This window comes from Erithacus rubecula (genome assembly GCF_903797595.1).
Source record: "Erithacus rubecula genome assembly, chromosome: 3".
Lineage (NCBI taxonomy): Eukaryota > Metazoa > Chordata > Aves > Passeriformes > Muscicapidae > Erithacus > Erithacus rubecula.
This window is the reverse complement of record NC_136689.1, coordinates 17656038-17670470: the sequence shown is the minus strand read 5'-3', so window position 1 is coordinate 17670470 and position 14433 is coordinate 17656038. Positions and strand designations below refer to the sequence as shown.

Here is a 14433-nt window from a genome sequence, read left to right as displayed (position 1 = left end):
GCAGACAGGCAAGGGGGCAAACGAGCAATTAGGGCATGAAAAAACAAGCAGTGTAAAACAGCTATTGCTAATCAGCATGAGATATGTTTACTCAATTAAATAGAAGGAACCTTTATTATGACCTTGCATCCCCGGGATAGTGTCTAAAATTAAGAAGAATGGGTGGAAACAAAAATCACATTTGGCGATTTACAACCTTTTTATGCTAAATGTGATGTGACAATGCAGAGCAACACAATGAAATAAGCAAATTTAGCAGATGCTTTGCATGCAAGCTTCAGGAAAAAAAAGATTTTTTTTTTTTTTTTTTTTTTGCCTACAGTAACATGGATGCATCACTTGTTCCTCTCTTGGGAGTCGTACTTATTATAAAAAAAAGGTAACTGACAGCTCATTCTGCTGCCCAGCTATAGCACTGCTACGGTTGACCAAATAATTCCATGCCAAATCTCAAACTGCTAATTACAGGTGGTGATTCTCAATCCTCCTTGCTCCCTGCCTGCAAGCCTAGGAGGGGAGGGCAGGATGCCAGTCAGTGAGACTGGTGAGGACTGGCCCCTGCTCACACGAGTGACACTGGGTCACCTGGCAGACATGGGAGTCACCAGCAGCCTGACAGGGGACAGGGTGGTGCTTCTGTGAGAGCTCAGGGGTGACCTGGAAGGCCAAACTCACCAAACTTGTGCCTCTCAGGGCACTGCTATTGGAGGTAACAACAACAAAAAGTGACTCTCATGACACACCTGGCAGCAGGGAAATACTTTAAAGTTCAAACGTGGCCTTTCAGTGACACACAGGAACACACACACTATGATATTAATAACCTGATACTTTCATTTGCACTTTTGTTTTCAAAAAACAATCCTTTTAAAACAGTAGTTCACAGATTTTGATGAGGAATGCATGCCAGCTATTTCAAACACTGGTAATACATTACTGACAATTTAACAAGTTTTTAATAACCTGAGTCAATATCCTTTTCAAGAGCCCATTTTGTGGTAGGTATCTCAAACATAAAGGCAGGTCTTCCCAACAAGCATTAAATTCACTATTTTGCTAGATTTGGCCTGGGTCCATGATGCTCACTGAGATGCTGAATGTTGCTCATTTTCCCAAAATAGATTCAGCTACAGATAAGTTGGGAATTATTGCTGGAACTGGATCTCTTTGCTGATTTTACAAAACTAAGCTATTTTGTAAATATAAATAATGCAGCTGCATTTTAAGTACCTAAAGGCTTATGCTTACTCCAAGCTAGTAAATTATCACAAAGCACTCAATGCACTTCTCAGAATAAAGGAACTTAAAAGCATGCACTTCAGTACAGTAAATAAAGCAAGCATGCACATACAAACACGGACAAAAAACTGTTACAATTGTCTTCAGAAAAGGGTAGGTTTAATCATTGTCAAAAGCAAATAACGGAAAGAAGAAAAGGAAAAGTCACCTATAATTATTCTGAATACTTTATTAAAGGAAATGTTAATTGCCTTCTCTGGTCTTTTATAAAAGTATAAAAACTTTAAAGCATTTATTTCAACAGCAGCATGAATTCATCTCTGACATCTGCATCCATGCTTTTGGAAATTCAAATTATTGTCACTTTCTAGCACAAAAATCAACTCTATATGCACAAAAGATTTAAAAAAAAAAATACTTACAAACAACGAGAATACAAAAGTGCTCAAAAAACCAAGAGGTCACTTCTGAAAATGTATCTGGGATCTTCCCCTCCAGCAAAGCAACATTTCTAGCAAGATATGTTCTTCTTGCTACAATATAACTGACCACCTGAGTTGTATGTTTCTATAGGAACAAACCAGCAGCCTATTGCAAAATTAGCCACGAAATTAAAAGCTTATTTAAATTTCATAGCAGTAGAGAAATATATAAAGCATTAGAAGATTAGAAAACTGTCTGTTCATATACATCCAATGTAGAAGGTATATCGTATTACATCTTTGTTTATTAAGACAGTGGTAAAAACTCACTCTGAAGTGTTTCAAGTTCAGCCTTAGCCAGGGCATCTTCTTTCGCCTTCATTTTTGTTTCTTTATATTCTACATATAATTGTCTGGCATCCTTTAAGAAAATGTTGCAATGGCATTAGCATTCTTATACAAACAAGTAGTTGCAATGGCTCTGTTTTAAAATCTCACTTAACCTCACAAAAAAAAAAAAAAGATATTTGTTTCCTTGAATTACAGCAATTTTCAGTCTAAAACATAGAACCCATGTAATAAAGGCTCAAACATAAGAGCATTGATATTATAGACTATGATGTTCATTGACAACCTGAAAAGCAAATTGGTTACAGAAACTACCTACAGCTTTGCAGAGAGTATGCACCCACTTTGCTCAGATCAGCAATCTGGAAGTTCAAGGGAGAAAGAGATGTTTTTAATTAGAGTAGTGTGTGTAGGGACAAACAAAGGCAACTGCTAGGCAGCAATCACCTTAATGTGAACTCATTAAGGTAACACTAACTGCATGTGCCAACTTGTTCCTCTTTTTTTTTTTTTTTTTTTTTTTAAATCCAGCTTCTACATTGCTATTAAAGTGTTGAAAAGATACTTGTTTTTCCTTCAAGGATAAGATTCTAATCTGAAATCGATAAAGCAAATGTTACACTTAAAACTGGAAGTCCTGTCATACATGCACCACAATAAGGTACACCCTTCCAAAATCTGATGAAAGAGTAATTATGGATTTCTGATGAAAGCTTTCCAATATGAACAACCAGATTGCTAAAGTAAGAAATACAGAGAGCTTTCTTACTCTCACCAGTTTAAGAGACTTCTTTAGTCATTCAAAACAAGGAATCCATAATAGAAATGCTGAAACAGACAAATTGTTATTTATCTTTATCAAGCATGCAGAATATTTATTGTATCACATAAAAATTAATTACAGTATTAGATAGATTCTCCCTGCAAAGATACAACAGTTGTTCTCCACCTTATACCTGCATCTACCCTTTCAAAGCTACTTGAGGGAGGTTGGAAAGCACATGACAGGAATCGTGACCAAGATCTGAGCAGAACTTTGTAGTGGTTTGGAGACATCTCATAGATACAGGTCAGCATGCTTAAAGAACAACTCTGACAAATACCCACAAAAGATCAGTAAATTCCCATCTCCTTCCAAAACAACTCTTCTTACTCTTTTTAAAAAAATATTTTTATTATTATTTTTAAACTGGGTACAGAAAATAGAAAGTTTGGGAGTTTTTGCTAGTTTTATGTAGGAAATCTCTGCACACAAAACTAATTTTAAAGGGTTTACATAACTCTGCTTGTGAAACATAACAGAAGAGAGCATCTCACATGCTAATAGTTTTAGGATTGGGAAAAAGGGGTTTCTCCAAGTAGAGCTGTTGGCTGAAAAAAAAAAAAGTGTAGTTAAAAGAGGACTAGCATTACCAGCAGATACGTACATAGAGGAGACATATTTAAATTACCAAATTAGGATCAGCACTGGTTCTCTTTGTGGTTAACTTGAAATAAGAATTCCACACTTGAAACTTTACTTATACTGTCAAGGTTTGGTCTACTTGCAAAATTAAGAAACAAAACCAGCCATAAATGCAATAGTTCATTTCTGCTGAGTTTGAGACATTTAGGTTGCATGGCATACACAGGACTCTGATTTATGGATATCCAAAAAACGCTTTTGTTTAAGGCTATGATTTCAAAATGGCTACAATTAACTGGCATTTAAATTTAACCCATTTGACACTGAAAGCCAATATTTGATGCTAAATTCTGGTGTAAAATCCATTATTGCTTTTGGGATCTCCAGACAGCAGGCACTAGGGGGTAACTGTCAATCTCTCCAGCACGTCAATCACAGAACAATTGGAAATGTGGCTCAGATGAAAATGAGACACAATAGCTGAACAACAAAGAAAACTAGTCAGAAGCACGTAAATGAAATTTGGTAGTATTGTTACTTTATAGATATAGAATGGATTATCACTACAAATGGAGTAATATGCAGGTAACAAAAGCAGCATCAGTCTTTTATCTTATCAGTAAGATTATTATGGCTACTACCATAATATAAAACAAGAGGAAACTGCACATTTTGAAGCATACATAAATGTATATACATAAAGAATAGCAAAGAAAAAACCAACAAAAAGCTAAACTCAAAATGGATTTTGAAATTTGAAAATCAAATCCTTCCCACAAAAAAATGACTCTACAGGTTGTAGAGAAAATTAATAGGAATACCTGAGTAAAGACTAACCACAGACACAAATTTTATGTGTCAAAACAAAAAAACACTGGAAAACCATTTAACATAGGAATTTCTCTGAAGAAAACTTCTGCCTCTTTCAATTTATTCTTCATTAGCTTTCAATCAGCCTAAATAGGAATATTTGTTTTCAAGAAAATTCACTTTTGGTAGTGTAAGTATTTAAAAACAGATTTATGCTCAGATTTTTTACTTTTTCAAAGTGATAAATTTAAGCAGTCATTTTGTATCAATACAAGCATTTTAGTGCCCTAAAGACACTGACTATATAGACACAGTCTCTTCCAATCTAATGCACCTTCCCCATGATTCAGCAATGATTTTATAGCTCAAAACATCAACATTTTATACTTAATGTATACTTCATCTTCAAGAGGTAATAGACATAAGAAATGCAGTATTTTTGTACATCTGGGGTGGAAAGATACAGAGAAAAGAGACACAAATACAAAGCTTGGAACAGTTCTAACTAAAACTCCACCTTACCTAATCAGAAATATGATCTCATTTGCAGGAGTTTAAGAAGTTTTCAAACAACCATTAAAATAAATACACTATTTCTTCTCACCATTAAAGCAGTATAACATATAATTAGTTAAACATAAAGAATAGACGACTGATGTACACTGGTTTATTATACTATAAATTCAAACAGGAATAGAATAAATTCACATCAAGGAACAGAATGAAAAAAGAATGCATTGGAAATGCAAAATTCTGCTATTACTATTTCTAAATTACATTTAAACTGCCATATATAGGAAAATCCCATGATTACTCTCATTTTTAATCACAAATAAGAATGAAGAATACTGAAAAATTCTTGAAAATATAGTTTCTCTCTTTATATCAGTATAATCTCATGTTATTAAATTGAGATTGCCCAGACAAAGCTGAGCCTGAATTATGCAGAAATACAGAAATCCCTTATATTGAACTTAGAAGGGTTTCTTTCTTTGTTTTAGGGTTTGAGGTCTTGGTTGGGGTTTCAGGTGTTTTTTTGTTTGTTGCTTTTAAATCAAGAGATACAGCATTTATTCACACTGTACTAATTCTAGAAGTAAAACCTTTCATTCTGAGTAAGACTCAGTCATTTTGGCTTCTCCTTGATTTTTGGGGAGGGTGAGGAGACTTTGTTGGTTTGCTTGCTTTTTGGTTTTGGGGTATTTGTTTGGGCATTTTCCCCTCCAGTAAATATTAAATCCTTCTGGCTTTCTGGTATACCTCAAAAGAAACTGGAGATTAGGAGAAAGAAAGCAAACAATTTGAAACAACTTGCTGTATGAGAATCTTCATTTCAGATTTTGTGATAAAAACAGCTTACATTTTAGTTCTTTGGGTAAGGGACTGATACAAATGAAATTCACAGTTAACTGAAAACTTTCTCACAAGCATACTTAAAATCAGTATACTGAACTAAGTATCTTTGGACTAATTTTTATTGCATCCAAAAAATAAATACTTTAATGGAGCTATTGAACCAATTTTTGTCTTTTTGAGCACAGTATTATTGTATACAATCTATATTAAAAAGCGAGAAAAAAAGTTAAATTAAATTTACTCTACCAGCCAACCTTCAATTTGGTATTTCTATGCAATAAAAATTGCAGCCATTACAACACAACAAAAATACTCTTTGGATAGGATTCTGGACTAGTGATATCAATGTTTTATGGTAAGAAATAATGTTTCAAAAAAGAATTTAACATTATGATTTATACTTCTTTTTGGTATTTTTACTTCTTTGCCCAAAGGTAATTTAGTAGGCAAATAGGAATTGCCTTACTTCCCCCTTTATAATCAAAAAATCATGCTTTTCCTGTAGAATAATCCCAGGTGTGGAGGGGCTCTTCAGCTGTGCACAGCCCGTGGGCAGTCGTGGCCTGGCTCCCAACCTCAATGCCCTGTGTGACCAGCAGTGGCTGTGCCACTGCAGCCTCTGCTGGGAATTCCATGTGCCCAGTGGTGACACAAAGGCAGCCAGAAGGGGAAACAGAGGTCAGTGCTGCAAGGCCTTTCTGGGACCCATTTCACACCCCATGAAGCCTCATACCACAGCAGACCAGTAGCAATAATTGAGAGCCAGTATTGACTCGTACACACGAGCTACTCACATTCATGTGGTAGGACATGTAGACTTATAGTAAGTGATATAAAGAAGCTGCCACAGCACAGCAGGCAACTAAAAGCAAATTTATTTACTGTCCTGCATTTATTTAAAACTTTTAGTATTTTTGCAGCACATTTTTCCTCTAGAGTTTCAAGCAGTACCCTGTTAGACACAAATTATTTTTCTTCACTTGCATACACCCAGAATACTTGTTTTACAATCCATTCTCCTCTGACCTGCTTCTAAGCTTCTAATTGACCTCAGGGTCAAGAGCTTCATCCTTACTTTGGTTCTCCCAACAGCTGCGAAATAGCAAGAAACAGAGCAAATGGGCAATCACTCGTGCCACACATCCTGCAATTGCTCACTCCCCACAAATTACACCAACATTGGTGCTATACAGCAAATTGGAACATGTCAAAACCCTCAAAACCCTGTAAAGCTGGGAAATAGAGATATTTAACCTTACAGACTTTAATAAATTTTTTTAGAATGTTTTTAAGGCGTATGTTATTAAATGCAATAAATTTTGTTTTAATCTCACACAATTTTATATAAAGTCACATGTGAAGACAGAAACGACTCACAAATACATTTGCTGAACTAATCAAATCTTGCTTGAAAGCTAACTTGCCAAAGGAGATGCCCTGCTGGCAAAGCCTCTTGAGTTTAATGACACATTGCCAATCCGTTTAAGGCCAAAGCTGAACCATCTCTAAACAGGTGTTGAATTGTGATCATGGATTAAAAGAAAACCTGAGGAAAAAATGCCAAGAAATTAAACACCTCTGGGTCACTAGTTTGAATCTATTCCAGACTACTAAATCAGATACAGTAATTACCATCTGGTAGTCTACATAAAAATAAATTATTGGCTTTTTTGTTTTAATTCACTTTGTGCTACACGAAGGTCTTTATAAACACAAGTTTCAACTGGAATTGAAAGCTTTGTTGATAATCTAAGTTATACCCAGTGCAACTATGTACTGAGCTCAAACTACCCTCTCATTACTGGTGAGACATCAGTTCTCCCAACAGCTCACTGCAAGTGTGTATGCTCTACACCTACAGGATTACACAGATAGAAGAAGAAAACTTTATTTTCCTAACAAGAAGCCTTTCTGTCCAAAACAAACAAAAATGCTTTCTGTTCCATTACCCTCCAGACAACAGCAGGCTCATAATTTAGTCCGTGTTAAAATAAAGATGTTCACTGCTAAACTTCAACACATCAGTATGGAGGGAAAGTTGACAGAAACACTAAGAAATATGCCTATCTTTTGTTTCTTGAAGGAAAGATTTTGTGAAGAACAATTAAAAACATTTTTGAAAAAGATCGCTTTTCTTAAGTTACATGTCCGAACATCCACAAAAACCCACCCTCTAGTCAGCTGGTTTTGGAATAAACTGCAATTACTTATGGCAGTTCTCCCTCAAAACATAAGAACACTTAACACAACTATCTGTTCTGTATAACGTACACAATTTGAACAGAAATTCTTGCACACTCCATGTAGCCAGTTTATTTCACTCTAAGATGAAAATTCAGTTTCAGTAAGCATTTTAATTAAGTTTTTGGGGGTTCTTTTCTCCCCTTTTTTTAAAATACATTGCTATTTTCCAGGCCATTCTCATGAAAGTGTTAATTAAAATGGCCTTAGAAACAATTTCTTTTTCTATTTTTTTCCTATCCTGCATTATAAGAATTAAACTTTGTAATAGGCACTGTAATTTACACTCCACTTAACGTTTCGTTCACAGCACATATTTGACTTATGATACATTTTATGTATTTTTCAGCCTTGCTTCTTCAAACAAACTTAAAAATGCTTTTTTTCACTCCAAAATGTAACAAAAATCAATGTGTGTGTATAAAAATCTGTGTTTATTCTCTCAAAATACAGTTGTCAACAGTTTAAAAAACCTGCTCATTTTCTTAGTTTCTCTCATCTTCCTCTCACACATTTTTTTTCCAGTTTCTTGACATAAAATGCAGGCTACAATAAAGTGGCATAGGCCATCACAAGGGCATGAAAACAAAGCATTTTTCTTCAGTAAAGGCCCACCTTAATTATTTTAAGTGCCCCCTTCTGAAATCTGACATTTTGAAGGAGGAAGGGAAGTATGAGAAAGACACTCAATTGGATAAATGAGAGTCAGGCATGAGCAGAAGCTCAGCCACCTGAATCCTCAGACACAGCTGTTGCAAGAAGAATATTCACATTAACTAATAGAGGGAGAGATGGATGCTAGGTAAAAAAAAATAAATGCAAGAAAGGCTAAAAAGTTTTATTTGTTGCTATTTTGCATGCTTGTTATGCTGCTACATTTGATTTGTTTTGGGGTTTTTATAACAAAGTCTCTTCTGAGGAAGGACATGTCTGCTACAGGCAGGTGCTTGTTTTGTTAGTTTGAGGAAACAGTTGAGCTGTTTTACTGGCAGGGCTTTGAAAATCTCAATGGCAGAGCAATATTCAGTTAAAAGCATTGCTGACTTTTCCCCTTTCCTGCCCCAAACATGATTTATTTAAATATGGATGCATTTTCCTGAGTTCATCTACAATTGGATGAGTTGCAGCTGAACGACAGATTTTGAAAACTATTTGTTGGCTCTTAAATGACTGGAGAAATCATTTAGATTAAAACAATAAACAACTAAAATCTGTAGCATCCATCCTGATGTCAACCACTTGCAATACAACATGTAACACTAGTCAGTATCTGTATGATCCTTCATCTTCTGCCTTAGTGATTGTACTTATATTAAAAACATTAAGTACCCTGAAATCTCAAACCTTTGCAATACTGAAGAGCACTCAGATTTAAAACAGGACATCTGAACCAGGGTATAATCTTACAAGTATAGATAACTTTTTGCTCCATACTGGTCACTACACCAAAATGTTAAATATATATAAAAATCAAAAAGAACCCACAGGTCTCTCTGCCAAGGTAGTTATAACATACCAGGTGTCTTTTCAACTGTCATTTCAGAACAGTTCCAACATGAGGTCACTGCTGCTCTTATCCTCTTCAGAAGAGATGATACTTCAAGTATTGTTTATTAATAAATAATAAGCAACAATAATTTATTTCAGTCACCTGAAGTCCTGAACAGTTTTAACATTGAAGATTATTTATGGTTTGTTGCATTTTAACTCACATAACTAGTGGGTCATGTTAAAAAACAAAAAACAAACCCTGCAGTTAAGCAGCAATGTTGTTTATATATAGGCCAATTTACTCTAGAACCCCTGTTTCCATGCTCTTTGCTTCAAAGCCTTTCTGCTCTGAATTCCTCTACAACATGCTTCCCCTGCTACCAAACCCCTGCTTGATGGTCTCCAATTACTGGACAGCTTTTTTTCCAGTACAACTAATTTAATGGAATAGGAATCCAAACAAAGGCTAAGTTCTACAAAGCATGAAACATCACTTTTGTTGTATTTTTTTTCTGACAGCAAAGAAGCTGCTTTTTGAAAAGCAAACCTGAAACCTCTTATACTAACATAACACTATCTTAATATCATAAAAATTATAAGAAACCTGTAAGAAGTCCTAATTTTAAATTATTCAGTAATCTTACTATATTATGTGATTTTTTAAAAAATTTTGCAATTAAAGCAAAAGGGAAAGTAGTATAATTATGAATAAAGTTTCAAAAATGCAGCAACAGAGTTTGCTGAGCTTAATTATTTTCTGACTCACCTTGATGAGGAATGAACATCAAAGCTTAATTTGGACACAACAGTTGATTAAGCATAATCAACTTGCTTCGCACACTCGAAAAAAGAAAGGTTTTTTAATAAAACAGCCCTAGAGTTCTGATGAAAATTTTAAGAGAGAGATGGATTAACTTTTGCCTCTGTTCATAGGAAAAGTTAAAGGCTATAAACATGGAGGCTGAGAGACCAGGCATTACTGTATTTATAACTTTTACAAGAGTTTAAATAAGATAACTATTGTAACTACAGTCTTTTTCTAGCTTGAACACAGACAAAACTCAAACACTGATCCCATTTCTACTACTTATAATTTTAAATTATTACTCAATATTTCTGTAAACCAAAGTAAAATCCACCTCACACTGCCTGACCCATATTACCAGTGACAAAGGTATTAAAACGGAAACAATGTATTTAAGGAGGATGAAAAGAAAAATGAGGTGATATTAAAAAAAATTATTCTGGTAACTGATATGACAATACTTCCATTGGTTGAACACCAACTACATTTTACAGTTTTTAGTATTAGATTAAAACACAATAACTGTGAGCAAGCCTGCCACATTGATGTTTATAAATCCCAACCATATCTTTGTTATTTTACCTCAGCAATTTCAGGTATCAATTTGTATCATTATCCAGTGAATTAGAGAAAGCAACTCCATCATAAAATGTAATTTCACTGTTACCCCAAATTTAATGGCATATTAAAATTTGCTATGAAAGTGCATTTGCTGATTTGAGATTAAAGTACTTTTGTTAACATCACTTAAAAAAACATTGCTATTCCTAATGAGATGGGTATATATCACCCCTCTCACATAATTTAATCTTGTAGTTTTGCCTAACAGAAACTGCCTTCCTAGCTCATTAAGATTAATATGCATTTAAAATACATTCATATTTCCATGAACTTATGATATCAAATTTGCCTCCAAAGAGTAATTTATATATATATATATATATACACACACACACATATATATATGCTATGTGTTTGAACCAAAAATTAATTAAGAACAAGTGTCACACATCTGATTATGCATAATAACACCATAAAAAAATTAAGTATCACAATTTAACATTATTACTGTTACCTGGAATAACTGAGGTAAAGCTTTCACTGTGAGACAGAACCATATTCCCAGCTTGCATGGAAGTAAGTCATGCCACTGTGGTTTGTCCAGTACCCTGCAGTCAAATAAAATTGTAGGTTTTTCATTATTGCCACACAATTTTAAAACCAGAACTTTGCCATTATCCTTTAAGATGATTAGCACTTGTCAACTCCCATAAAAATGTCTATGTAATAATAAAGATACATTTTAAATATTTAATTCAAAATATGTAACAGCTAACTTCTAATAATTTCTGTATTTTGAAAAGGACTTTTCTTCAAGAAAATAAATTCATAAGCCACATAATCACTTTAGTTTAAATAAAAAAACAAACCAAAAAACCACTCAAGCCTCAACCAAGTGTTCACAAGTGCTGACAACCAGATATGAAGACTGTAGCATAAACAAAACAATACATAAAAATTAATGTCATTTGCAGTTCACTGGAGCATTACTCACTGATGTCATCAGCAAAGACGACAGGCAGAATGGTCTCTGATCTCCATCCCTCATTGATCCAGTTCATGCCCCTGCTGTGTGAACTATTTAAACCCTTTATTTCTTTCTATGAATCAATAGATGAAGTAGTGGTATCTTTTGGAGTGTCCTGAAAGTCACTATTTCCCTATGTGTTCCTTGACAAACAATGTGTTAGAAACCTTTACCAACACGCTAATTTTTAAGTTAATCAGATAAAAAGCATTTATTTAGACAAGCATTAAAATACCATAAAAACTTGTTGCTTGGAATAATAATACATTAAAGCTCAAATAAATTGAAATTTGTTAACTGTAATCAAAGGCAAAAATCCTTAAAGAAGGAAAAAGTTCTAAAAACTTCTAGAATCAACTTGTAGAAATAATACCATTTTGTAGGACAGATGCCTTCAATTCAGCCTTAATATTTCAATTACTATTGATCTGCTGAATAAACACCACGTGTTTATTTACAAATCCAAACCTGAAAACACATCTGCACTGGCATACTTTGTATCAGCAATGGCTGTTACTACAAATAAAATCATTTTTCTCACAGAGTATTTAAAAAATGCAAAAAGAAAACGAGAGGACTAAATCAGTAGCAGACAGAATGTTTTCAAATGCAGAAAATAAGAGTGTTTTTTCCCACCTTTCATTTCTGTCTAGAGCAGCAAGTTTGGCTTCATCTGTACTCCTGCTGCCTGTTTTTTTCTTCTTCTCCCTCTTTTTTCTGCTAAGCAGTTCATCCTTGATATAGAAAGAACTATGGTTACAGGTTATCATTAGCATGTAAACTACAAATGTTACTGGGACTCTTATGTGAAGGGTAAACAGTAGAGTAGCATTTATGCAAATGTATCTGGGGTCCTACATGATTAAGTAAAATGATCTATCTTAACAATAACTGTTGCCATGGTATCCAGTCTTTAAACACACATGAAGTCCAGTTCTGTCACTCATGTGTATCTCCATAGCAATCAAAGTTTTCTAAGAGGAGAAAGCATTCAACTTGCCTCCTTTCTCATTCATCAACTTCAATAATGCAGTGGAAAAATAAAAAAAAAAAAAATAGATGCTAATGTATGAATATTTTCAAGTTATGCTCAGTTTTTTTCTTAGTCTACTAAGTGAAACAGACTTTTATATAACAAAAAAAAAAAAAATTAGCAAAAAATAATGTGATTCATACTGCTTACCAATTCCCATCCTGTTAAGAAAAACCCAAAACAAAAAAGCATTTAGCTTAGAACAAAGGCAAAGCGAGTATGAATTTTAAACAAATAAAATCTGATTATTTTTAAACCTTAGATATGACTACAGTAGCAGATGATTCTTCATCAACAAATGATAGACTTTTTTTATTCTTCCTTCCAGTTAAAAGCCCAGGACCAGCTCTTGCAAATTATTACCAATTCTAGAAAAATTAAGTAGTTTTTAGATGACTATTTCTGAGATGCTAAATATCTCATTCTGTAATTATCATAGTTTTAAATATAATAATTTTAAACTATCAAAAATCCAAATTCTAACCAGGGGAAGTGGTAGAAATCACTACAATATACAAACTTCTATAGGAAATTCAGTAGTAATAATTGAAGCAAGTTTGATTTATTACCAATACTTACCAGCTGTTTTTCCAGGTAGATTGACCAAACCACAGCATAATGACCCACTGTGAGTATAATGAACAAGAGTAATGCCAGCTCAGCATTGCTCATTTTTCTCACCCGCCTGTAGTAGAACACAGGCTGTCGCCAATCTGGTAGTCCATTGATCAGAATATCATCATACCTACAGTGGCAAACATAACAAGCTTTCATGGAGAGCTAAAAATGAAATAAGCCAAACCATCCAATTATAAAACAAAAGATAATCCACAGAGTGCTTGAACAATACACCCACAAAAGATCATTTAGTAAATTTTTTTTTCAAGAGCAATGCCTTGTTTTGTCAGCAGATAGGCTTGCATGTGGAAACAAACAGGCTCCAAACACTGGGGCAGGAAAAAAAAAAAATTCAAATGTTCCTGCAACACTTACCCCCCTCCCCCTCCAAGTTCATTCACTCTGGAAGTAAGAGACTTCCAGAAATGTCGATTTGTTCTATGTGCTCAGTAATCAGTGGGCAGGTCTCCGTGATCGAAGTAACAACCCACTAACTACTAAATAGGTAGCCAAGAACAAACGTCTCAGACACTAGAAACCCTTTTTTCTTTTACAAATTAAATGCACAAGTGTTGGGGGGAGGGGAGAGGTACCTCTGCTTTTTGTTTTTGTCCTTTAGAGCCACAAAATCCATTAGGTAAGAACATGACAGACTTACACCTTCTTTGTAAAATAAGGGTTTAAATTAGAGGCCTGATATTGATGTTTGAAAACAAAGTTCACCAGTTTTTGATTTTCTATTTGAAACACTGTCTTCAAAGATCAATCTATTTTAAAACTATTTAATTACTAGCCTTACCAACTGTACAGAAACTATTTTATGACAATCTCTTTTCTTTCACACAAATGTCTTGAAAGATCTTAGTATGTCTGAGGTCTTTTATTTACAGTATTTAATCAATTTAAAAATAAACAAACCACAGACATGCAAACCAGATTTTTTTTTTTTAAATCAACTTTTCAGAGTAAAGTTTCAAACAAAAATCTCTACAGTAAACTCAAAAACCTGTATGTTCAAGATGCACAACCTGTTAATCTCAAATTGAACGCAACTCATTACATATTCTAATCACACCA

General features: G+C 34.1%; 1 protein-coding gene across 1 annotated transcript in view; it reads right to left on the bottom strand.

Annotated features, from left to right (window-relative positions):
• The window catches only part of DNAJC1 (DnaJ heat shock protein family (Hsp40) member C1), a 106296-nt gene that overhangs the window by 48677 nt on the left and 43186 nt on the right, over positions 1–14433 (bottom strand). Inside the window, exons 4-7 of the mRNA XM_079300851.1 lie at positions 13318–13483; positions 12342–12439; positions 11193–11286; positions 1992–2082 (exon numbers count right to left, since the gene is read on the bottom strand). Of these exons, the coding sequence (XP_079156977.1) occupies positions 1992–2082; positions 11193–11286; positions 12342–12439; positions 13318–13483 (449 nt within the window). The remainder of the gene's footprint in view (positions 1–1991; positions 2083–11192; positions 11287–12341; positions 12440–13317; positions 13484–14433) is intronic.